Source organism: Phaethon lepturus, unplaced genomic scaffold, assembly GCF_000687285.1.
Source record: "Phaethon lepturus isolate BGI_N335 unplaced genomic scaffold, ASM68728v1 scaffold11827, whole genome shotgun sequence".
Taxonomy (NCBI): Eukaryota; Metazoa; Chordata; class Aves; order Phaethontiformes; family Phaethontidae; genus Phaethon; species Phaethon lepturus.
In genome coordinates, this window is record NW_010554093.1 from 39,986 (window position 1) to 65,529 (window position 25,544).

General features: G+C 45.2%; 1 protein-coding gene across 1 annotated transcript; it reads right to left on the reverse strand.

The window, feature by feature from the left end:
• Window positions 1–527: 527 nt before the first annotated feature.
• Window positions 528–24,887, reverse strand: ACE2 (angiotensin I converting enzyme 2). Its single transcript, XM_010291717.1, has 18 exons — window positions 24,705–24,887; window positions 21,626–21,784; window positions 19,612–19,705; window positions 18,850–18,993; window positions 17,450–17,562; window positions 16,793–16,901; window positions 15,963–16,060; window positions 14,303–14,472; window positions 13,030–13,256; window positions 12,097–12,241; window positions 10,380–10,478; window positions 9,579–9,701; window positions 9,091–9,263; window positions 8,134–8,192; window positions 3,818–3,918; window positions 2,711–2,827; window positions 1,301–1,495; window positions 528–648 (listed from the first exon to the last, which is right to left on the reverse strand). Exons 1-18 carry the CDS (start codon window positions 24,885–24,887, stop codon window positions 528–530), a joined length of 2,430 nt encoding a protein of 809 aa, XP_010290019.1.
• Between the last annotated feature and the right edge of the window lie 657 nt (window positions 24,888–25,544).

Below are 25,544 nucleotides of genomic sequence, written 5' to 3' on the forward strand. Positions count from 1 at the left end.
ATTTCCTGAAGGTGCAAAAATTGCAGTTATTTCATATCAAATTGAGTTCTTCATCACTAAGGTTCTTCTGCTGGTCAGGTTTTTTTCTCACTGTCTATTAGATAACACTTTTGAGGTCTCCATCTGGAAAGATCAAGATGTTCCTCATGGGCATTAGGAGTATGTGAGTTATTCTTATGTCTATCTTGATCTGTATACAACTCTATACTTCCAAGTTTTTACATCTCGTTACAGAGGAAACGGAAAGAAGTTGGATGCAGCACACATGAAAAGCAGCACCAATTGTATGTAATATTATGCGCATAATTCATAGAAAAGCCACAGGACATATATTTCTTCCATTTTTACATGTTTTCTAGTTACCACATAAATAGCAGATTTAATTGCTGTTGTCTTTGAACCAGTAGATTAATGGTCAACCAGAAGACATTATGTTTGATGACATTCGTAATGTTTTGGTCCTTGCTAGGCACTATTGTTAAAAGTGAAATGAAAAAACCCAGAAACCTTTAGTGTACCCATGTCTTCTAAAATGATGTTTGTGTCTCTTCAGATGTCTCAAAACCCATGTTGCGTTTTCCCTCTTCATTGTAAGGGTTCACTTCTTTACACTTCAATCCTTCTTCACTCCCACTTCCTCTTGCTCTCCTGTAATGAAAATTCATTTTGTATTAGAAGTCCCTGTTCTGTTCAAATCCTTCTGGATCCCCAGAATCCCCTGCTGTAAATAACACTGTGCTTAACTGGGAATATTTCTATAAAAGGAATTGTGTTGGTTTTAAGGCGAACTGTAGCAAACCTGCTGCATTCTTAGAAATCTCATTAACAGAGAGACATAGAAAACGAAAACCCAAGCATTGCTGTTAATGGAATAATATTTAAGGAAAATTACATTACTGGACAACCTCCAACAAGATTATTGAAAACTGCAGGTGCTGATGAATGTGGGCAACTCTGCTGTTGGAGAAAGCACTGTGCTCCCAGCAGGCCACTCCATCTGCCTTGCAGCGGGGTTGGCAGAAGCCTGGCCACGCCGCAGCTCCCCGCCGGCCACAGCGCCCAGATGCCTTGGTTAAATGGCTGATGATGGGGAAATTGCACTAAGCTGACAACTCTGCCATGCACTGAAAGGCAAGGAGCTGAACCTTTAGCCCTCACTGTTGATGGGAGGGGGATAACAAACGTTAATTCTTTAAGTTGCTCCAGTTAGATTTGGCATCCCATTTGAAAGCACCCTGATGATTCAATTAACGGGACGTCTCCCAATGGTCATGATCACGGTATCAAAAATGTTACTCACTTCTTGCGATCTCTCTGCCCAGTGATGATCAAGACAATAACTCCAATGACAACCAGGCTAATGACCACCCCAAATACAATTAACCAGATGGTGACCGGTGGTTCATAAGGTGTGGCCAGGGTTGGAAGTATGCCCACAAACTCCAGTGTGTTATCATCCAGTCTGAAAGCCTCATTGATTCGTCCCCGAGACATCCTGTCATTAAGAGCAAATTCAAAGAGTTTCACACATTTATTGGAAGGAAATAAACAGTTTTCAGTTGTTTTATAAACCTCCAGTGTGCCAAGCTTCCCCTGAACTGCTCAGTTGAAAAGTCTGCACAGAAAGTGCTGCTAAACCCCTTAGTGAGTGGCAATGACAGTAACTTAAGCCCTTAACCTGTTGCAGCTTAACTGACATATTTAGACACTATATGAACTCTTAAACGCAGCCTTAACATTCATCAAAACATGCCAAACAGCCTTCTGATTTCCCTCTCTATTTGCTCTTTGCCCCTTATTCTCTTTACCCCAAGTTTCTTGGCTGCCCATAAGTTTCTTGGATATGCGACAGAAAACCACAGCTTTGACTTCTTACCTGATTCCCCCCTACAATCTTCCACAGTTTTGATTCTTGCCCTGAAAAACCTTTCCCTGATGTGTTTTCCAGGTCTTGTTTTTCCCTGAACTTCTGCTTCTGCTGTCAAGTCCTAACTGGACAGTGATTTTCATAGCCATATTCTTCTCCCTTGGTTCACCAACTTCTCTAACTGCTTTTTCAAACCCATCTCATGTTGCTGCTGCTTTTAGATTTGTGCCCTCTTCATCTCCCACTGTACATTATCCGTGACCATCTGCAGAGTTGCAGTTTTATTTATCATTTTTACAGCAATGACTTACAGCAGTGTCATATACTGTTCTGTAAGAGAGATCTCTATAAGTGGGAACTAGCTCCTGCTCTGACCTCTTCTTTTCTGTATAATCAAATACATCTGGCTGTCTTTCTAATACATCGTTATTCTGGAGTCCATGCTATACAATAATTCTTGCACTGAATCCTCACTAATGAGAGGAAGAAAACACGTGTGCATGCACACACTGTTACCGTGCCTTTTATTTCAGAACATAAGGTAATTCCTGTTAAAGTTTGAGCAATGATATTTTCTGGCAACGTATGATGCAATTAGATGTATTATGGCAGTTTTACAAGCCCCCTGAAGCATTTTACATTGGCTGTTGTCCAGGACACCATCAGATAGATGGACTGTTTTCTTTCTGTCATAGGAGTTTCTCTCATCCCACTATTTCCATGCTAACTACAGAACTGACTTTCTTATCACCCCTTCTGCCTCAGCTGACTTGAGCACTGCTTTTCCTTCCACCCTTTCACCTGGTTGGTTGGGATTTTTTTCCCCAGAGAGCAAAATCTCACCTGATGGCATTTTCCACGTCAGCCTTGGGTACAGTATCACTGACATTACCTGGCATGCTGACAGTAAGGTAGAAGGAGATCCTTTGTGTCTGTTCCCCCACATGAATGTCTGTAATCCTGAATGAGAAACAGAAAATAAAGGGTTTTTTGATTGTTGAGACAACATTAGCTTTAAATTCAGGCAAGTGAACAGTTGTGTTTGATAGGCAACGCCAGGGGGTTAGTTTACGCTGAGTGAATGCTTCCTAGTGACCTCAACTGGGAAGTGAAATCGATTTTCCTGTCAGAATTTCTTTTTTCTATGTGCTAATTCGTGAATTGAGGAGAGAGTCTAGCCCGTACCTAAGACAATCCTTGGTGTAATTTTCCAAAGCGCATAATCAGCTGCAGAACAGAGAGTGTTTGGGGCCTTTTGAGTGTTTGTGGCAGATCTCATGAATGAGGTGATGTATGAAGTACCAAGTGAAAAAAAATAATCCTTCTTCCTTATATTCTGCTGGGAATAGATCCTAGATGTTACGTGACTGATGTTCTATAAAGTAATATCAAATAGCTTAAGTAGACAGCTTCTAGAAAATTTTCAAGAGACCCAATAAAAAGGGTTGTTTTTCTTACCCAAATCACTTTCAGATGATAGATTTTATGTTTGTAAGTGATTAGTAGGTCTGCACGGAATTCTAGTGCTTTATAATCAACAGGTTTATCTTTCCTGGGCCCAAAACCTCTTGGATATTCAGTTTCATACACATATATTGTTATAAATTCTTATTTCTAATCAATGTATCGTCACTGGTAGTCCCATATAGGTCTCAGGCACAAACTCTCAAGGCTCACTTTCACCACTGATCAGCTGCGGGAGACAAACCCTTCTGCACCGTCTGAAGTTACCTAAATTTAGCACATTACTGCTAAACTTCAGGGTCCTGAGTGAAGAGAAAAGACAGCATGTAACCAAGCTGAAATCTCGCCTTTTACAACCAGCTGATGTTTGGCATCATTGTTTGCTGTCACCTTACATTTGACAGAAGGCACAATTAATTCCACCAGTTCACGCTGCTAGCGAACCAAAAGCAATATAGAGATAGCACAACTAAGCAAGCCACTCACTGGAAGTTAACTTCCTGTTGCTTCACCTCTGCAAAGTATTTTCTCATGGCATAGGCGATGGATGACTTGAACAAGAAGAGCTCGCTTTCATCCCATTCATACTGCAAGAACAGCAGAAGAGAGATACATCACAGACAGTAATTGTACGGCAAGTTATCCGACACTGAGAAATCATTCTAAAAGGAAATCGCAACTGTAATGCATATCATGCACTTCAGTATTATTTATTTGTGCCGTGATAGCACTTCAGGAACCTATTCAAACCTTTTAGCTCTGTTAATCTGGGTGCTCTGCAGGAGAATAACCAAGCAGGCATCCCTACTGCCAGACACCGCATTTTCTGGTACCTTTACATGGGGCTGCTGAAGATGCTGCAGCCACAGCCCATCCCTCTGCCTTAAGGGGAGCAAAGGCAGCAGAAGCAACATTACTCCTACTAAGCATTGTGCATTCTGTTTGAAGTCTAAAGATTTCATAATTTTGATCTTGTTTTAATCACATAATTTTATTTGCAGGCCGGTTCTTTAAGGAGGTGATACTTTGGGGTGAGGTGGTTGTGTGAAAGCAACTCATTTATTTCCTCGATGACCTGGGATTTTTGTTTGAGGTTTGTTTTGCCTCAGTAAAAAACTCTTTGCATCAGTATTTTTGCAGCAGGCGTGTATTTGTTGGGTTTTGCTGGAGAATAGACAGGCGAGATAAGAAATGCACTGCACCGCATGCAGGCTCCTCCCGACCTGCCTTGTAAGTCCAAAGTTATTTGCAATGGAAGTCAAAAACAGCTTCCCTGGGGCAGAAACTGAGAGCGGCACCGGGGGCAAAAAGCACCGGATAAAGCAGCCCGGCCTGTTGTGCAACACCACGTGTGCACGAAGGGAAAATTCCCCCTTGAACTCCGTGGCAATTCTTTTTATCCCCCGAAGGCCTGGATTTGATGGCGTTTACGGTACCTGAGCAGGAACGCCAACAAATGAGTGGCCGCTGGTAGTTCTACACAGCTCCCGCCTTTCTCGAGCATCGTTCGGGAAGGTGTGGTTAGAAGGCAGCTCTGTTGCAATAGGCTTTAGAAAACCCAGCTACATTTTTCAACCCGGTCTTTCTCTATGACACCGATATAAACTGAAGGGCGAGAAACGCAGGGGAGGAAAGAGCAGACCGAGCCCACTGCGATCAGTCCGCGCAGCATCAGGCCCCGGGAAAGGTGCAGGCGACCCTAAGCCCCTGCTAGCCCAGCAGGCCCATCCCAGCGGTGTGCGGAGGGCAGGGGCTGTGCCAGCTCCGGCTCCTCTTGCTATCAAGGGTGGAAGCTGCAAGCCGCCTTCGCCTTGGCAAATGCCCCTGGCTTTCTCCGGCTCGCTGGGCGGCCAGCGAAGCCCTGCGCTCAAGCACTTCTCATGGTTGCCGCTGCCGTCTCCGGCAGCTGGCAGAGTTCACCGTCACAGCCTAGGATGTTATCGTGGAGTGAATCTCAATTTTTCATTTATCCCCAACACCTTTAGGCTCTGCAGTGCTTTTTCCTTTTTTTTTTTTTTAACCCAGGAGATAATTGAGCTTGATTCTCTACTGCTGCTTTCTGTACTTGGCATCTTAGCTTTTTAATTATCTATTTGTTTCCGTGGCATACATTTTGTCTTTTTAAGCCTAATGTATTTTAATTGCCACTGTCCCTTGCAAGTGCCTTTATAAACACCATTACGGGCTGTGTGGATGGGAAGTACCTAGCTGGCTACTGATCCGCATTTGAGCAACAGCTACCCACACGCCTTCCCTCGGCATCTCAGAAACCTACCTGGGTGCTCGCTGTTCGTTACAGAGGCTGCTTTGCTTTCAGAGCGAAACGAAGTTTGCCAAGCGCCTCTGCTCTGTTATAGCGTGTTCCCTCTGGGATCCCATGTGTGACATGAACGACGGTGTAAGTCTGGCCTCTAACTCGAAGAGGGTTTTCCACTGTAATGTACACCTAAATGCCTGCAGGCGGACAGCTCTCCGTTGCCTAACGCTGTTGTGTGTGCCAGCCTTTTACACGTATGACATTGACCCAGGGGGGAATTTTAAATTAATGTTTGAAGAGGTGTCTTGTTTTTAAGTGGTGGCCAGGGGATTCCCACTCCTGGAACCCTTTATTTTAAATAAAACAGACCCCGAGTGATTCAGCAGGGCTCTTGTAGCAGTTTCCTTTGGGAGGGCTCTTTCAGAAAGCCCCAGCTGAAGCAAAGCTGGAGATGTTTCAGCCTCGCCAGTTACACTGCTGATCCAGCAATGCCACATCTGCAACTTTAATCTCATCAGCCTGAAAACAATTAGCCGGGTAATTGCGGCAGCACACGCTCTGGCACAGCTGGCGTAAGCCCATCGGTGCCTCTGGGTGCTTAATTTCCCAGAGCTTTGGGCTGTTGAAACCTCCCTGCGGGTAACAGCCAGGTTACATAGCTGGGAGGTGCAGAACTGCCTGTGTGCGCTGCAGCTGCGCCCCAGCGCAGAAGAGGGGGAAATCCTTCCCTTCCTGCTCTGTCCAATGCTAGAGAGCAGAAATACAAGATTTGCTGGTGTACTCAGAATGCTTTCTGCTATCCTCACGGTGTGAAGCAGCTCGATGTACATCTTAAACAAAGAGTTGCACTGGGTTCCCAGTTCCCGTGCGCTGTGAGCTGCGTAAAGCAGCCAAAAGATACTGCTCTGCACAGCTGGGCTGAGATTCCTGCCCAAGGTTCCCCCCTGCCTTTCCTCTATGCCAGTTCATGCACGTACCATTACCCGCTGCTGGCATACCAGCTTTCAGAGGCATGTCCCTGGGGGGTCAGCGTAAGGGAAATTTGTGGGGAGGCAGAGAGCTACCGAATGGAAAAGTTTTCTTGCAAGTTGGTGATGTGGACTGGTTTTGAGAGGAAAATGCATGGCTTGGTCTTCAGAGCTTAGGAACCTACCATCCATACAATAATTCAAATTAAGTAATCTGTATGAGATTGTTTTACAGCTGCTCAATTGCACAACAAAAGACTATGATGGCAAAAGGCAGGCATAAAAATGGTATTAAGCTAAACATTAACCATAATGACTAATAAATGTGTTGTAATATGGAACCTTTTCATGCTGTTGATATCAGTTTTGAATTGTATCTAACTCGACTCAGTGGTCTAGGAAGCAATATAACTCCAGTGGGGATTGTATGTGAGACAGTGATAGAAGTGAGAGCATCAATTCACATGAAAAATGAGCCCACAGTGTTGTGTCCTTGCTAGTCCAACAGGCTCTGACACACAGGTCTGAATGACCTGCCTGATGACATACTCGTTCTTAGAAAATTACCGATGTTCTGCAAGGTGAAAATGGCTATTAACAGGAATGAAGTGTCTGCACTTAAGCCTTCTATGTTGCCCCTGTGAGATTAGCACAAAGAGGCACAGCTAGAATAAGGAGCAAATTTGCAGCCGTGTGTCTGGGTTAAACAGATGGGCAAAGCAATGCTCTCTTTAAAATCATAAAAGCCATCTTTGGCATTCATGAGCTTTTTCAGTTGCTGTAATACATTTTATTGGACCAGCTGGTATAATCAGGGAAAGTAGACAAGCTCTTGGGAATGAAAGCCCTTCTCCTCGTCTGAAACAGAAGCAGCTGCACTGTCCCCCACTATCTTAATAACAAAGTTGTCTCTGCATAAGGGTGGGAGGGCAGGGAGGAAGCTGAATGTATCAGGGCCTGGAAAGATTACAGCAAACAGGCAAACAAAAATCTACAGTGGAATGCTGCCAGCAGCGTTTCAGTGTGAAACCAAGAGAATTTGAGAATAGAGGTTGGGATTCAACCCCTCTGCTTTAGCCCCACACTTAAATGTGAAGTAGCTACTCTAATAACAACTTCTGAAGGCAGCCACCATAGCCATGATAACTGAAATTAGCAAAAATGTGTGGGTAGAGGTTTTATTTAGACACATCAGCATAGCTGGGAAAAATACAGCTGTTTTCAGGTACACGGGTGCCCCTATTGCTAACCCTCCAGGCCTGTCCTGTAGCAGATAAAACTTTATCAGTAACTCCACAGAATAACTCAACTCATCTAGCCGAGGTGTCTTTCTTAAAATGGATGGGATCACTCCCTGGAGAGGTCCCTCCAGTAACTGTAGAGGGAGTCTACACCACAAACTCAGACGAGACATCTTTTATATGATAACCCTTCTGAGCTGGTGTCACCCTTCTGAGCTGATGATGTCACTCTTCAGACACAAAAATTAGCTACACCCTGCCTTACTTTCAGAGAGCCATTAGCACATCTCTATTGCCTGAACGATACAAGGAGTGCCACAGCGCAAACACACTTACCGCCTGGCCCCCCAGTGCTGATTTCAGGCTGATGCGCACTTTGATGGCGTTGTCAGAATCTGGTTGAAAAAGAAACAAGGGCTGTGTCAGAGCTGCAGCAACAGAAAGTTGGGATGGCTAGAGTTCCCTTACAGGTTCCCCTGCTCTCCCTGGCTGACTTGGTGGGATTGATTTTGTTTCCCTCCAGTCAACTCTACTGCAAACATCCACATCTGAGCAGTCGGACATCCACGCCTGGCTTTGTAGTAGATAGAGAGGGCACATCTCGAGTACAGGCCTCTGGTCTTCTTTAGACATCTCCTGAAGGAAATGCCTCTTTCCCTCCATGGAGAATGAGCTGCTCAGATGCAGACGTTGGTATCTGGCTAGGTGAATCTCACCATGAGAGACTGGCACAGCACTGCAAGGGTTACGGTGCTCTCCAGTACTGACAACGATTACAGGTATGTGACCTGAGTGGTTCAACACTCAGTGTCACCACAACAGGCTAAAAAATGCATTATTCCACTGTCTTTTCCTCCCCTTGAGCTCTCTTCTTTCAGTAGCACATGACAGCAAAAAAAACAGTAGTAATTTTTCTGTGCTGGTTTGCCCCTATGCCCCCAGCTCAGGGTCCTCTGGCTCCCAGGACCGGTGGCTCCCAGCCCAGCAGAACAGGCAAGTGTCACGCAAGTCCAAGCCCTCTGCACAGCCATCCCACACTCTTAGCGCTGCCACTATGAAAAAAGAAAAGAAGATCCATTTCTAAAACTGGATCTGTGCTGATTTCTCTGGCTTTGGCCATGAGGAAGCCAGTCTGCCTTCCTATGAGTGAAACTTACTGCTTGGTGTATATTTCCCATAACCTTGCTTCCATAGGGATAAAAGCCTTCACCAGCTACAAGAGAAAGGGACTTTGCTGGTCAAGGGTTGTGAGGACTAACGAGCGTCCTTAATTCACACACAAGCCATACGTACATGGAGCCCAGTCTGTTTTCCAACCAACGTATCTGCCAGAATTGTTTCTTTGCAGCCACTTATATAGAGGTTCGAAGTAATGGAGCAAAGGTGCTGCATTCATGTATTTCTCTCCTGTTACGCTTTCCAGTGCTTGAGTCCAGGGCTTGGATCTGCCTAATTCAAGCATTCGTCTGTGTATGTGGAAGGAGAGGTGATACATGTAATTGCCATGTTCCATCTAGACATCTAGCAAAACAATCTGTGATCAGCATCAAAGTTTTCTTTTTTGCTTCCTCCCATAATTTCTACTAATAAAATTCATTATTGTCTCTTTAACAGGCAATTAAACTGATATAAATTTAGTCAGCGTGTTAAAATAAACTGAGCAAACATATGCTATATTTTCAGGCTAAGTTCATTCTTCATGCAACCTCATTGACTCCAGAGGCTTTCAAGGGTGAATTAGGCCTTGTTATTTATTACATGTAAGAAATTTGCTTTGTTACCTCAAATTCTGACCAGCTGCTCTGGAGTTGGTAATGTCACATGTGTGAAGAGGGCCAGTATGGTTAGCCGCCTTGCAAAGTGCCTCCTGAAACTGGAACTGATAGATGGTCCGGGTGTAATACCTAAAGGAAGAGCAAGGAGAGGGAAGGCACAGGTTTTGTTAGTCATCTGGCAGGGAAACCCCGGTGCCCTCGGGCTTTGGAAATCTCTGCTATGTCAGCCGGCACTCCCACTTGGGAGGCTGCACTGCAGGGAGGGAGACCAGCCAATACTTATAGGCTGTGCTAACGTGGATTTAACAAAATGCCAAGATCAAATGCAGCAGAAGAGCCCCAAATCTGTTTGCTGCCACATAAACCCAGAGTGAGTAAGGTTTTTAAGGCCCAACTCTCTGCTATGGCTGAGCCCTCTAAAATAAGGTGGCTGGGACACGGAGGGACATCCGGAGTTAGTTGCTTCAGGACTACATGTACATGGCCCAAGGGACAGTGGTACAGGGCACACTGCCTCCCCGAGAGGCAAGCACCTCATACAGATGTGCTCCCGCTGGTTTGATGGCAGCCCAAAGCTTCTCTGGCCAACAAGAAGCTCAGCAGCCTCCCGGCTGCTCAGAGGTTGCTACGGAACAGCCCCTGATGTCCACAGAAAAACTTCCACTGAAATAACTGGCCTTCAGTCAGAACTTTAAACAAAGTACAACTATGTCCTGAGACTCCCCAGTAGGTGTTTTAGGTAGTCAGGGCTTGTTCTGTACCCAAAATGTAAGTCATGAATTAAGCACTGAGCAAGGATGGAGCTACCTTATGAACGAATAATCGTTGCACACATGAAACAGCACCGCAGGGTCGCAATAGGTTTCATCATGAGGGATGGGTTCGACAACGCCAACTATTTCTCTCCTGGGGATGAAGGAAAAACACAAGATTTCTGTTAATAGATAATAATAAAAAAAAGTAATCTGACCCTGCTCTTCCTCTGTACTGTGTGATATATATGGGCACCTCCCACTTCCAGCCACAAGAAGTACATACAGCTCCCAGTAACCCCAAATGAATACTGCTCCACAGATGGAGACTACTGAGAGGCAGCTGCTTTGAACCTGATGGTGCAGGGAGGGATTTGTATGATAGCAGGGTGTGCAGGGAGTAATTAGTGGTGTGAAAAAATCTACATAACATGAGCTTCACACACATCTCTTGCCCTGGCCCATCCCTGGGTAAGGGCGTGCAGAGATTGGGTGACCCAAAGGGTGTATGGCCTGCTGTGCCACTGGGCTGGAGATGAGCTTTCTCTTTATTTTCCTCTCCTGAGAGCATGTTTCCTGAGCAGCAATATGGAAACAAACCCATGCCCTAATTTCTGAAAATAGTAATAAGCTTACATGGAAAAATTTTCAGTAAACCTGTATTTCAAGGTCTTGTTCCAACAGAGAGCTTTGCAGTGCCGCTACAACAGAAGTGATAAGCTTCCCTGAACAATTTGTCATTCTCCATTTCTCTGACATCTCTGCTACTTTTGAATAAATCGAAGCTGACTGATTTTTACTGTGGGTCAGGAGGCTTGCTTATATCAAGTTTTATTACAGATTTTGTTTGCTGATGGAGGCTAACTGTTTGTGTTTGTGTTAGAGTGCAGACTCCATTTTCAGTGTGGGGCTTGTTTGGTTTCTTTGTATTTTTCTGCCCCCATGTTAACCACCCCAGGAAATGACAGACTCCTGTCTGAATCAAACCACTTTCAGTTGTGAGCTCCAGGGAGCTGAAAACAGATTGGCTGGTGGGGATAATCTAAAAAGGCACATTTGTATGTTACGTGCCAAGGGAACTGTATTTTCTTGACCAAGAAAGGTCAATGCCTGACAGAGGAAATAATACCTAATTATTCCTCTCCTTCCTCTCCTGCCTAATACCTTCCTTCTTCTCCTAATACCTAAGAGAGGAAAGACTCAGTCTGGAGTCTTTAAGAAAATTCGCCTCCAAAACCATTCTGGAATGAGGAGGAAACACAAAGCAGAGAAGTGTGCACAGATATTTGGCAGATCGAGATCTGTATGCTTCTCAGGCTGGCAAGTATGATGAACTTTACTTTCCACTTGTCCTTAAGGAGGTGAGGAGCAAACCAGAGCATATGCCCAATGAGACTTAGGGAAGTTCTGTACTTAAGCTATAAAGATGTCTTGGGGCATGCGTTGTGGGGATGGCAATGTTGATCCTGGGATATGGAACGTCTCGTGCAAAAGGCTATGGGCTGTCTTTACCCGAGAAGCTGGCATTAGAAATGAGGAGAAAGTCTGCTGAGAGGCAGGGTAAACTACGCAGGGCTGAACACAGGTCTAATGGGGATACATGGCTTGTGAGCCCTTGTCTGCACCACACTGGGTGTTTCTACCTGGCACTCTACTGGGCTTTGTAGAGAGACAGATTTTGCACTATGGGGGGCACAGGCACCTCTGTTAACCAGGAAGGGATGGTTTTGCAGGATCATTTGCAAAAAATCCTCCTTGTTTCTGAAACTTACTTCATCTCCCACCACCGCTTTGTCCATTCCCGCTTTGTAATCTCACCCCCAAACACCATCCACCTCCACTTCTCCAGCATGTAAGTGAAAGGCATTGTTCCAACAATCGTTAGTGCTTGTTTGAGCAGAAAGTTGATTTCGGTTTCTGAAGAGAGAAGTAGTTAAGGTAATGGTTATGGTAGCAATTAGTATCTGATTAGACAGCTAAAGTTGCTTCCTTTTGCAGCTAATGCTTACATCTGCCTTGAACTGCAAATTTTCACTGAGGAAAAAGCAGAAGAATACTACTGAAAAAAAAACATGAGAAAAGATCACTTAAGTATTGTATATATTTTGTCTCTCTTTTCCCTCAACTGCTTAAATAACGTAACCCTTTGGCATTTACATGTCATTATCCTCCACTGAAAAGCTTTCCAGGCTCTGGAGAAATATGAGCTGAGGACTTTGGTACATCTCCATCCTTGTAAAGTAATATTCAGAGAAGCCAGACAAACTGCATTATAATGAGGGCCTACCTACGCTGTCCACTCAATAATCACTTAAGTAGGAGACGTAAATCTCAAGGCTTCAGTTTCATTTGAACTGCTAAATACATACCTTGGTAGAGATATGTACATATTCATGCAACAGAAATTGAAAAGACTATTAGAGGCTCATCTAAATGAACTATGAAGATTTTGGGATGAGTTGTTCAGTACAGACAGTAACGAAGTGCTAGCTATTTGTTTCTAAATTATGTGGCAGCATTATAAAGTAGTGCTCCTTGCTTCATGATGTGATTTGAGGAGAAAATAGTATTTCTGTTAAGTCGGTGGGGTAGGACTTTCAGAAGCCTCTCAGTGGCTCACTCAGCTTGCAGACACTCTCTTCTGCTGCAAAGTAAGGCCTGCAAGTGTTTTCACATATATATATAATATTTATGCATTTGTTTACCTTCATCCTCTTGGAAAGTTGGTTCTAGGAGGTCAAGAGATTTCAAGTGCTGAGGAGTGGCTGCAGAAAGTGACATGATTTCACCTACTGCTTCGTGGAAGCCCTCGTTAGCGCCGTCTCTTAGCAGGTAGGGCTGCACGGAGTACGCCATGTCGTACTCAATGTGGCCCATCTCGTGGTGCGCAGTCAGGAAGTCATCCATGGTCACTTTGGTGCACATCCTGATCCTGCACACCAGAGCACAGTGTTTGTGGTTAGAGAGACCGTGGCCCAGCCAGCTGCTGCCCAGCCCTGGCCACCACAGCTGCGGGCCGAAGCGGCCTCCAGAGCCTGCAAACGCCCCTCGGCCCTCGCCGAACCCGAGCAGCTGCATCCTAGCACGGGGTGCAGTTCCCTCTGGCACGAGCAAGGCGAACTTGGCAAAGGACTTTCAGCCTCCTTGAAATTATTCTGGGAATAAGAGAAAGCTGCTGTTTTGCGAGAAAGCTTGGCGATAAACTCACTCTGTGTGCGTTGGAGTGAGTACTCACCCTCAAACTTAAGCAGACTGTCGTATAAAAAACCCCTGTGTGTCAGTGATTCCTGCTACTTCATCTTCGTGTAGGTACTGTTAAAGGCATTTCTCCCATGCAGGGTTTCCCCTTTTCACCTTCCCCAGACCGCTGAGGGGCGAGGTGTGGGGCTGGCAGCTTTCACGAAGGCTCTGCTGGGGACCAGCCTCTTTCCCCAGGTAACTGCAGGGACTGCGAGAGGGGTCGGAGTTTGCCCCAGGAGACTTCATTGCATGGGAACCTGCTGTCCAGCTCCTCTCCCAAACAGGGAAGAGATCGATGGATTTTTGTGAAGCTCTGGAAGTCTGCCTACCGCTTCTGACAGGTCTGCTCAAGGAGTCGGTGAGGTTTTCACATGCTACTCCGGGACCCTGTGCCATTGCTGCAGAATATCCCTCTGATATCCACAGGCACCCACATTTGTCATAGTCATGAAATGTCATAGTCATAAATAATAGTAATTATTTCCCTAATTCGTAAATAATAGTCACTTTCTGGCTTAAATTTGAGAGTTGTCCTTAGGTTTTCACAGAAGAAGTTACACAGAAAGGTTTACAGCCCCACAGGATCCCTGCTCTCTTGTCTTCCTTTTTCCCTTTATCAACCAGAAAAAAAATAATAAATAACAGAAATTTTTAACTTAAAAGAACATGATGCACCTTTAGTGAAAATATGAATGTTCTAAGAGGTGGTATAAAAAGAGGTCATAGTAATTGCAGTACCTGTAGTCATTTTTCCCCAGATCCCACGCCGTAGGATGGCAGACAACCTTCCTGTTGTCGGTTGGCTCTGTGAGCATGGAGTTATTCCAGAAGCCCTCAGTCATTTTGTCGAGACCGATGGAGGTGAAGAAGGCCTCAGCAGTTTTGAATATTTTCACTGCATCCCATTTCTGAAAGAGAAAATGCCACCGTTAACCGCTGCTTCTACATGGAGCCTGATCCCAACGGCCGGCTTAACACAGGGCACCTGACTTCGTATTTATCTCCCAGCAACTTCAGATCAGCACTGACTTTCTGAGAGCAAGATGGTAGTGTCTGCCTTCAGCACATCTGTAATTTCTGCTGGGAACTGGAATTAAGTGTTTTCCCCACAAAGAAAATATGTTTCTGCACTCAGAGGTTCAGCAGATAGCACCTGACCCAGACCAGAGAAGCCCTCAGTAAAAGATAAGCTGGACAAGATAAAAAAGGTATTCCTGTCAGTAGCATGTCTGATCTGGGATAACCGACCCTTCAGTCACTTCGGTTGGGGACAACTTGTTTGAGGGAATGGAGCTGCACTCCGAGCAGATGAGCATGAGAGGAGATCTTTGCTAGAACCATAAAACCTGGCAAATGTATCTAGAGGAGCTGCTTACCAAATTGTAACTGTACGTTACTGTCCAGAATATTTTCAAATGTCATTCAGCATTTTTATAATTCTATATAGCAGGAACTCTGAATTTACTGGGCTGAATTTTCAAAGAGGTTTAGCTAGAAGACATCGCAGTTGGATGGGAATCCTAAATTGAGCACATCCACCAACAAGGCTGAGTCCAGCCTCTTCCCCAAGGCTCTGTAAGTAATGCTTCCTTCCTCGCGGTGGTACTTCAGCATATACTAATTTAAGACTACAAGGGGATCAGTACTGTAAAATAGGAGTGAGGTTAATGCAGACTTGTGGAAACTGCTTATGAATCAAATTTAGCTATTCCTTTTTTTGCCAGCACACATCTGCATGGAGCGCTCCCTGTGAGAGAAGGGTAAATTTCAGGGAATAATCACATTTCAGAAACAAAATTCCACTGATCACTTTTTATTTTATAAAAGGAGTGAAGTTTAGGCAAGCATACAGAGAGTTATCTTCACCCATATTCTCAGTCTCCGTCACAGCTCCCAGCATTACAGATCTCAAACACAGACCTTATGGTGCTATGCAGTTATCAAAAGATAACAGGCAGCATTGCAGTTTCCTAGCTGTTGCCAAATAAACGAGCCTGGCAAAAAAACCCTGCAATATACAAACTATTTGATTATGGTAATGGCTGGCAAAGGTCGTATTTGATACCAGCCAACTCCACGACTCCTGAAACATTTGTATGTACAAAACATAGCTCTGAATGGATAGATGTCTCTGAGGAAAATAGACTTGAACCAAGATTAAGCCAGTCAAAGAGGGTGGAGAAGAAAGAGAGGAAAACAGGTAAGGGAAAAGGTTCAGTGGAAAATCCATGAACACATTAAGGTGAAGAGCAAAAAAGGATGTGGAAAGCAATGCTTTGCTGGTGGTGTCTGCCTTAGGGCAGCTACGGTTTTCTATGGAGTGGCTGACATTTGGTGTGTAGTTTTTGTACCATCTAGATTAGTTACCTAATGCATATTGGATAAAGGTATGTCTTACCTTTTCAACCATTGCAGAAGTTACGTCAATGTTTGGTTTGGATGGATAGGGAACGGTCAAAGCATACAGATTTGTCCAAAATCTGCCCCACATATCACCTTCAAAAATGAGAAACATAGAAATACTTTATATTAACTATGTATTGTTCAAAATTGCCAGACAATTCTATAAATTGTTCAGTTTCATAAACAGGGACTCCTATACGGCCAGACAGATCTGGTCCAGATGTCGAGGTGAGCAGTTCTGGGAAGTCACACATAGGTTAAACTCAGATCAAAGATCGTCTTATTCCCCAAGATCAGCTATCCTTTACAATACAGTTTCGGGACTGGTCACGTTCCTAAAGGTCTATTTAAAACTGAACGCTCATACTGTTAGTCATGTGATTGCCACTGCTGTGTTCATGTTACAGTTAACGGCAGCTTGATGTTGCATGCTTTGAAAGCAAAGTCATGAAATGTGGGAGCTTAGGACAAGATTTAAAAGGAAAAAAAAAAGTCTCTCTGGAACTCTTATTTCTAAGGAATAGAAATATTCCTCCTGCAGCAGGGAGAGGAATGTTCCAGCCCAGTGCTGGAGTTCTGAGCTGGGTGCCACCAGCTCCGGCGAGGACAGGGACACCTGCCTTCTCTACCTGCCTCTGCTGCTAAGCACCTGGGTCATCTCTGCCAGGGATGACTTCTCCATTTCTCCTCTCCCTTTCTCTTATCTATATAACCTGTTTGTTAATATCCTGATTAAACAGAGAGATTACTCTGTTCCCATGTGCCTTGAAGGCAATTGTCCTGTGTACAAAGTCAGGCTTGCGCGACGCGGCCGCGTTGACATACCCAGCAGATGAGCAGGGAGGCATCCTGTGGAGCTGATGAGCTCAGGGCCGTAGACCTGCTCCAGCCGGTGCCTCACGTAGGCATGCAGCTGCTGGTACAGAGGTTTTATCTGGAAGTAGAGGAGGAGAAGGAAACAAATTATTTTCTCTTTGCTCTATGCCACTCACCCCTCCTAAACAGAGAGCCTGGAAGGTGTGTCTGACAAAATTCTCCTGGCAGGTAACTACACCCCAAACCTGCAGCTGAGCTTTGACTCCTGCCTCAGAGCTCAAGCGCCAAGTCCAGATCTTAGCCCCAGAAGTCCTGCTCAGGTACGAGGGAGGGAGCATTGTTAACTTCAGACACGGAGTATCAAGGATGCCACCTACCCCACGGGAAACACACCTCCTCCAGTGGGCCCTACCTGGAGGAGAGACATGGACCTATAGACCTCCCTCTTTCCCAGCCTTTAGCACAGTGCAGCCTAAGGGAACCAAGCTGGTCCTTGGACGGCTGCAGAGGTAAAAATGTCACATATGTCCCCTAATGTCTTGTTAACCACATGTGGACTGAGATTAGCCAGTTTAGAACAAGTCTCGTCTTCCTTCACAACATTGACACATGAGCATCACAAAACACATCCCTGTGGCCCAAGTAAGAGCTTTCTCCTGCCTCTACCTGCTCAAATGTCTTCTCCACATCTTTGACCAGCTGGTCACGGCTGTATTTGTATTCTTCCGGATAGTCTGCTTCATAATTTGCTCTCCAGTAATCTCCGTAGTCAGAATAACCTGCAAGCGCGGACACATTACATCAGGACATAGCACATGGCACTGCTCTATTCTACAGGAGCAGTGCAGCTCCCTGTTGACCCCGTTCAGACCCACAGCCTTCCACTCAGTGCAAAAGTGTGACATGCTCTGGGTCTGAGGAGGAGGAGAGTGCTTCCCCGAGGCTCTGTCCCATGGACGTGCAGGTATGGGAGATTTCCAAGAAATGTGGAAATTGCAGTCACGTTTATCTGCTAATTAGGGTCATTACAGCCAGAGATGGAGGTCAAAGCTCCTGACTGGAGCTCCTGCAGTCATAAGGAAGGGCAACCTCCACTCAGGTTGGATGCTAAGGGGTTCTCACAGAACGTATGTGCTGGTGGACAATGTATATGGGGCCCTCCTCCAGTAACAAAAACACCAGGGCAGGTGTAGACACCAGGACTGAAATTCAGCTCCCAGTTCTACTAAGTCTTCCAGTCCACTGAGCTGCATCAAGCCTGGAGTAGAAACGGCTCATAGCTGAGGTCTCTTCCTTATTGGTATGGAGGAAAGTCATAATGACCATTTCTTAATGTGGCGGTTTTTTTGTGTCTAATGATTTTACTATAGCTTGACAACTAGCTCCAGCTTGACAATTTTCACAAAACAAGGAAGATAGGAAAGTAGGTGATAGAGCTGCAGTCTGGTCAAGAGACAGATGATGTAGCTACTGCAGAAGCTATGTTAGAAGACCTCTGAAGAAAATTAGCAGCTACCTGCCTTTTTCCCTTGAAAAGACAATTCCCTATGATTTCTGCGGAGATCTCTGACTGGAAGCACACTTCCCTCAGTGCAAAATCCTTTCTAAGCACCTGGCTGTATCTGCTGTCCCAGGCTTACCAAATCTGATCATTCCGGTTAGGGCATAATGCTTATACATGTACCACAGCTTGTGGCTGCTGCAAGAAGGTCAAGGCCGGCAGAAAAGAGGAGACATCACCAAGACTCGGCAGCATTCAGAAACTGTTGAAATTGAGTGTGTTTGCCCGTAAGTTGCAAGCAGTGCGGTTCTGGGTAAGACAGTCTGTAATGAAGGGCACTGATGTATTATGACATTTGGGAAAGGTGCTAACGAAGACATCCCCCTTTTGTTCCAGGCTGGTGACATACCTCTGATCCGGTTATCGGCACCTGCAAATGATGTGCAAAGCACTGCTCATCAATGTGTGAAAAAGTATGGGTTTGGAATTCCTGTGCAAATTGTGCAGGACTGTGGTGTGTTTGTTAATTTCTGGAATCCAGAAAAAAAAAAAAATTGTAACTTACTATTAAGCTTTGCAACCTCATTTTTAAGTTCAACATACTCTTCATATAATGGTCGCATCATCCTGCCAACATCAGCTCTCCAGCCTTCCCAGGCCCACAGTCTCTCATGATAATCAGTGCTGTTAGCCATAATAGCATCCAGACCTGTCAGAACAAAAAGTAAGTGCTAGGCCTTGAAAAAGCAGAATCCATTTTTCTTTCACAGCAGACAAGTGAGCCAAAGTGAAAGAAATTTCATAAACTAAGAAGAAAACACTTTGTGTTTGATATACTGAAATATCCCATTGTTTTATTGCATCCTTTTCTGATTTAATGTTTTCCTCTTCTTTTCTTTTAGGACACATGGAGCAGATCATAAGCCCCTTAAAGGATCTCTTTGCATTAGCTTCCCTTAAATTGGTAGCGTTCTTGGGACTGGCCTCAATGCAACATTGAGTCTAACAAGGCTTTGATGACAGCAGAAGAAAATAGAATTTCTGTGACATAGGCAAACCCCAGGTGACTGGCAGGCTGTCATACAGGCTGAGCAGCCCTCTCCAAATTTTGTCTACTACAAGTAGGAGACTATGTCTTACGGGCAGCAGGCCCGCTGGAGGTCCCCTGAACTGCAAGGTGCAGTTAAGCTATGACTAAGCTTTAGGTAGCAGGATACACCTACTGAAACTACAGCCTGTTCCCTTGCAGTCAGGAGCCACCCTTGGGCTTTTCCTTTTTGAACCCCCAGTGCAAAGGACACGGTAGGGGCAGCGGTTAGTACCGTACCTGGCTCCAGCACCAAACACTCAGACGGTTCGGTGATTTTACAGACGGTCCCAGTGCCATAGATGGTACTCATCGTATTCAGCACAGTGCTCAGCTGCAAAATAGATGCCAGAGAGCCTGTTAGAAACCCACTCTGTGCCAAATAACAGCCAGTTATGCTAATTCCTTAGGAGCTCGATTCAACACTTCACCCATCAGCTTAACATTTAAGCGTATGTTTAAGCTCAGTAGAGATTAATGAAAGAACTTGCCTGAATGCATTACTGAACCGGGACCTAGCTGGAAAAGATAGATAATCTCCCAAGTATATGATGTAATCTACAGGTCCTTAATATCCAGTCAGACAGAGCTCTGGATTTAATGAGCACAGACTGTCACGAGAGAGCTATTGATATACAGCAGCAATAAAACGATCAAGTTTAGCAACAGGCTTCCATAAGCGTGGACCCACCTAAACCTTCCAGGTAGGTCATGGTTTTGAATGGCAGCAGAAAGGGCCCCTTCTGCAGCCAGGCTGACTGTTCCTTGTGGTTTTTAACATCACATCACACTGATTGCATAGATCTGCTTAATATTCCATTACAGAGAAGTTACAACTCATGTCTTGGGTCAGCTGAAGACCAAAAGCATCTGAAATCGTGCAGCTCTATCTGAGATGCTATGCTACATAGCTCTGTAGCTCTGTTTTTATTTTTTAAAATGTTTTCAGGATTTCATTTTCTTCTCTCAAGAAAAACATGCATCACTTTTAGCTTTTCCTTTAGGACCATGTCATTTCTCATTTAAAGCTTTAAATCAGAACTATGTAGAGCTGTCAGTGGGAGGGGCAGTTAATGACTAGCTCTAACTTTATCTCTGTCAGCATTAAAATAAGTGAGCACCCAGGGAAATTTTAGTATCAGTGAAGAATATTTAAATATTCCTATAGAATCCCATCAGACTGTACAAAAAGTCAATTTTCAAGCAAGCATCAACAATTTCGGCTGCAAAGGCCATTTATCTAGGAAACTGCAAGTGTCTAAACGGGAAGGATAGTGGAGCAAATACCTCCTCAACAGAGACAGAATTACCATCAGTGCACTGCTGTGCTCCAAAATAAATATATGTTGGTATGAACTGTCAGCATTCCCACCAAGGTAATCTGTCTTTCCAGAAACACATCTCATTTGGACCAGACAGGAGGTCCAGCCAGTCCACTGCTTTTCTTGCACAGTGGTTAACACTGCTGATCTTAGCAGAAAAATCTCAGGATCCTTCTATAATCAGGACGGTAGAATCCGCTAACTCAATGCTATGTTTCAATTTGATCTCCAGCAACAAGAAACTAATTTAACCCTCAAGTGTTTGGTTATAAACCTCTTTTGAGTCTGCATAGCTGCTCGCTCCAATTCCACATTATTATTACCCATATACGTGCCTTTTACATGGACTTGTCGGTAGAAATGTCAAATCTCGTTATGAATACTGCTAAATCTTTCTGGCCTTCAGCAGCTTTCTGTGGAAGGAGGTCACCAGCTCTCCCCGATTTCAGGCATTCTAAGGCACCTGCTGCATACAAACACACCCTCTTTTTCATAGTCTGATAATGCACCATGTGCAGAGCAGGAAAGGCTTCCTCCAACTCCACCTTTCTGAATCATTGAATGTCCTTTCACCCGTCTCTTTCTGCTCGTTGCCCTAGGTCTGGACATAGCCAAGCACTTAGCCCAGGTCCTCTTTTCCTCTTGTGACTAATCCGGCCATTGGTACAAGGACAACTCTGAGGCGTGTGTGCGTTCAAGATTCATTGCATGGATTACATGGCAAAACTGCTGACTTGAACGGGAACCAGCTTCATAAGCCAGACACCCCCTCCAGTCCCAAACTGCTGTGACCACCTGGTACAGGTACACTCTCCATACTGATGTTGGTATGCAGCACCATCCCAAGACAAGCACTGTGCCCTCCCTCAGGGGTGTCGTGGGAGGCAGCTCAACGCACCCAGCAAAAAAACGAGCTACATTCAGCAACTTACTCTGTTATATTTTTCCGGCAACAGCACGGTTGATCCTCTGTCCTGGAGAGCATGGATCTGGAGCCTGGTGAGAGCATCCTGGATGCTGGCTAACGGGAAGCTGCTCGCATTCCTGGAGGCCTCGCCGTAAAAGGCGGACCACTTGGCATTCGCCTCGTTCTGAAAGGGGTTCACACAAAGGCTGAATTACTCCACCGGAGGACTGCAGCAGCCTGATGTACTCAATGGGCAAAACCCACTATTTCTGGGGAGAAATTAATTTGTGGAGAGCACCTGTGGATTGTGGGTTGAGCCCCTGCACTGTGCAGCAAGACAGCTGGAGAACTCTTTGGCTTCAGTTTATTCACACATCTAGATAAACATTTTTCTTTGGAGATAAAAGGCAGGACTGTCTACTCACACTACGCTTGTTACCAGCTGACCCAGCATCACCTAGCTGTGTTTCCTGCTACTCCACACCACCATGTATTCTTCCCTTAGTGCTTTTCTTGACCCACCTGTGCCTAACAAAAACCAGATACCAGCCAGGGCACAAGAGAGCTGTTAGGCAGATGTCATTCCCCATTTCTGCTTCAGTAGCAGTGGCCGACAGCAGCCAAGATAGTGATCTTGAGTCTTTTCATTATACAAATATCACCTTCTACTGAAGTTTTGGTAAATAAAAGACTATACTTGGGCATAGGAGGCTCTAAACAGGTGCCTAAATTGCAAAACCTGAATGTTTTGCATGAGATACTGCTGTTGTCACGGCTGCAGATACATACCGTAACACATGAAACTCACAAATTTCAGTGCAAAAGTGGTACCCTAAGAACATTATTGGGATTTGGGACTGTCTTATTCACCTTTTTTTTCATGTGTTTGTACAGAGTTTAGCACATCAGCACCTGTCCAAAATGGCAACAAAGGCAGTACTAATTGACCTGTGTCCTTGAGATAGCTTAATTAATTGTGCTCGTGCCATAGCTTCCTGGGTTGTGGAGAGGGTGCCTGTAACACCCGTCCCTCCCTGCTGAGGCATCAGGAAACACAAATGTCACATTGTGCCTGAAGAGCTCTGTCAGGCACGCTTCACCCCTGCGCAAACACACGGCGAGGCCAACGCTGCGCCCGGCTTGCCCAGCCCCGTGCAGGACAGACTCACCGTACCTGCTTCGTGGCGGGTGGCAGACATAAGCCCTTGGCAGCCCCATCCCCGCGTCTCCGCCTGCCCATGCAGCCCCCCTGCGGGAGGGCAGCCATCCCCCAGAGGCTTTCCAACATCTCCCCCTTCACGGGGGAGAGCTCGATGAGCGCCCAGAGGAAGAGCATCGCTGCATAAATCCCTTCCTGAACTCCTTGTCCCCAGCAGGGACGGAGAGGTGCCTTAGGAGCGGCAGGGCAGAAGAGGGGGCTCTTTGGCAACAAAAGCCAGGGGAAAGAAGTTGGCTTGCTGTCTGATATTGTCCCCAATTAGAGGAACTCGTTGATAAGTCAGAGGAATAGTTTCGGGGCTTGTGGCCCAATTTACAAGGAAAATGGATGGGATGGAGTCAGAAGGGACAGTATTCATTAACTCTGCTCCTCCGGCAGAAAGGGAGGAGGGGCAGCAGTGGGTTTATTACCAGCGCTACTGAAGAGATCAAGTGAAAGAAAACGTCCTCTCTGAGCACTGGACTGATCGGTTCTTATTGCTGGTATCTCCTCACGTATTTTATTACCACCTCATTAATGCTGAAAGTGCTATATGGAGCTTTCATTTTACGTGTTTGGAAATGTTACAGTTTAAGTACCTGGTGCCTCAGAAAACATTCCAGATTGACAATGATTAGACATTAGGATTTCTTCCAGCAACCACTCTCCTTGCTTTAATTAAGAAACACAATAATTAAACCATGTTTTAATTAAGCTATAAGAGCACGAAGTGGAAGACTTAAACCATTAGACAAAAGTAGTTGTAGGATACTCAGCTTCATTTTTATGCTCCAGATTGTTTTTCTCTAAAGCTTGAGTTAACTTTAAAATACATGTAGCTACAAAACTTTTGTGGTTTTGTTCATTTTGAAAGGCACCGAGGTTAGGAGATGCTAGGCTGAGGCATGGCAGTATCGGTAACCAGCCAGATCACGGCTGACTGCTCTTAATAAACATGATACTTGCCTAGAGACCTCGTTGGCTGGGACAGCTAGAGGTTGGTGTTGAGGAGCAGGGAGTACTGTGTTGCATGATAGCATAAGGGCAAATGTTGTGGTCCTTCCTGCAGATAGAAATGGACTTTCAAACCAAAGTACTAGACCACTGTACCACAAATTCGACTGCTGGCTTTTGGAAACCTTACTGAGAAGAGTAATGGGAGACAGGGTAGAAGATACCCCGCTGGATAAAGGGTGTGGACCACTATATAAAATAGCCAGCAAACATTTCATAAAATGCCTACATTCAGAAAATGTTTGCGTATTCAGTGAGAAGTAAAACAATTTCAGCAACAGAGAAGAAAGAGCATTTTCCATGTCAGTAAAAAGCACAGTGTTAGTTCAGTCTTACGAAAAGTGGGAGACCTGAGCTCATGTGGGTGCAAGATTCGAATCCCGTTCCCTTACACTGCACGGCAGCACCTAGCCTGGGCCCTGGGAGAAGACCATCCATCCGGGCTGTGCCCTCTCCAAGAGGAAAGGGACCGCGCACAGAAACGCTATGCCAGGAAGCACTGGTGGTCGTGGAACCCAAGCAGAGGAAGGCATCTCTCTCCATCCAGATCAGATTTTGGGGCTGAACATGCAGCGGTCCCTCGCCTTTTCCCTCCACTCAGTGGGGTGACCCGAGGTGATGGCTGGGGACAAGTCCAGCCTCCGGCTGTCCCTGTGCAATGCAAGGGCAGCTCAGGCACCAGCCTCAGGCTGTAGAGGCTGGTAGTGGCCCAGGCACCTCCAGTGAGGCATTGCTACCTTAAAGCAAGCCCCACTACCCTCCTGAAACTAAACCACAGTTACCAAAGAAATAGCATCCAAATTACAGCCAACCTTGGTGGAACCAAAATAAACTAGAAAGCAGCTGTCAGATTCCTGAAAGAGCAGGAAAACCTGCAGGATGGAGGACTTACCATTTTCCTGGCAGTCTCCTCGGTGATGTTGGTGTTGTAGTTCCAAGAGGCAAGGGAGGTCTCATAGCTGATATCTTCTGCTCTCCTGTTAAACTCTTCTAGAAACATTTGGGCTTGTTGTGTGACGTCCTGAGGGGTCACGACAGTGCTCAGACCACAAAGAAGGCAGAGGAGGACCAACATATTCACGTCTGGGCTGAGAACCTCCCAACGAAGTAGGTTTCCTCAGGTAAGCTTCTCTGTTGGGCTCTGTCTCATCAGCCTTCAAGCATGGCTAGTGTGAAGAAAAAAGTCTGAATCCAATTTGCCAGGCCTTTTATAGGTTTTATCCATTGCAGGAGAGAAAGGAAAAAGTTTTTATAAAAAGCCAAATAAACAACAGTCAATGATTAACTTTGAAAAAACATAATTACTCCTGCCATTTTATGGACTTCTTATAAAAGGCTTTTACTTTTGGTTAATGTTTCCCAAATGTGCTGTCAATGATACAGCTGTTGACTTTATCTATAGCCTGTCCGTGTCTTTGGTAGCTCAGAATCTGTGAATCCTTTAACAGGTTGGTGATAAGCTGTAAAAATATTTAGAAACTTCACTGAAACACCAAGCCATGAACCTTAACTCCCAGGCAGGAAGAAACTCCAGTTAGCCTGACACAGGGCACCTGGCTGGGTGTTTAGGCCTGTATTTTAAAAGGCTTTGCAAAGCTTTCCAAAGTTTGGAGAGTATACCTCATTTTCACAGCAACTGGGGGCATATAAAAACAGATTTTTAAACATGTTCACTGAACTACCAAAAAGAGACTCCGTGGGATCACAGTAGCTTGCATAGAAACCTAACCTA

What these genes read in the sequence shown, in the direction of transcription:
- ACE2 (XM_010291717.1), bottom strand. Translation starts at nt 24,887, where the DNA reads ATGTTGGTCCTCCTCTGCCTTCTTTGTGGTCTGAGCACTGTCGTGACC. An exon ending in AACGATTATTCGTTCATAAG is followed by an intron (nt 9,702 to 10,379) that starts GTAGCTCCATCC and finishes CTCTTCCTTTAG; the next exon opens with GTATTACACCCGGACCATCT. An exon ending in CAGCACTGGGGGGCCAGGCG is followed by an intron (nt 3,919 to 8,133) that starts GTAAGTGTGTTT and finishes CTGTTCTTGCAG; the next exon opens with TATGAATGGGATGAAAGCGA.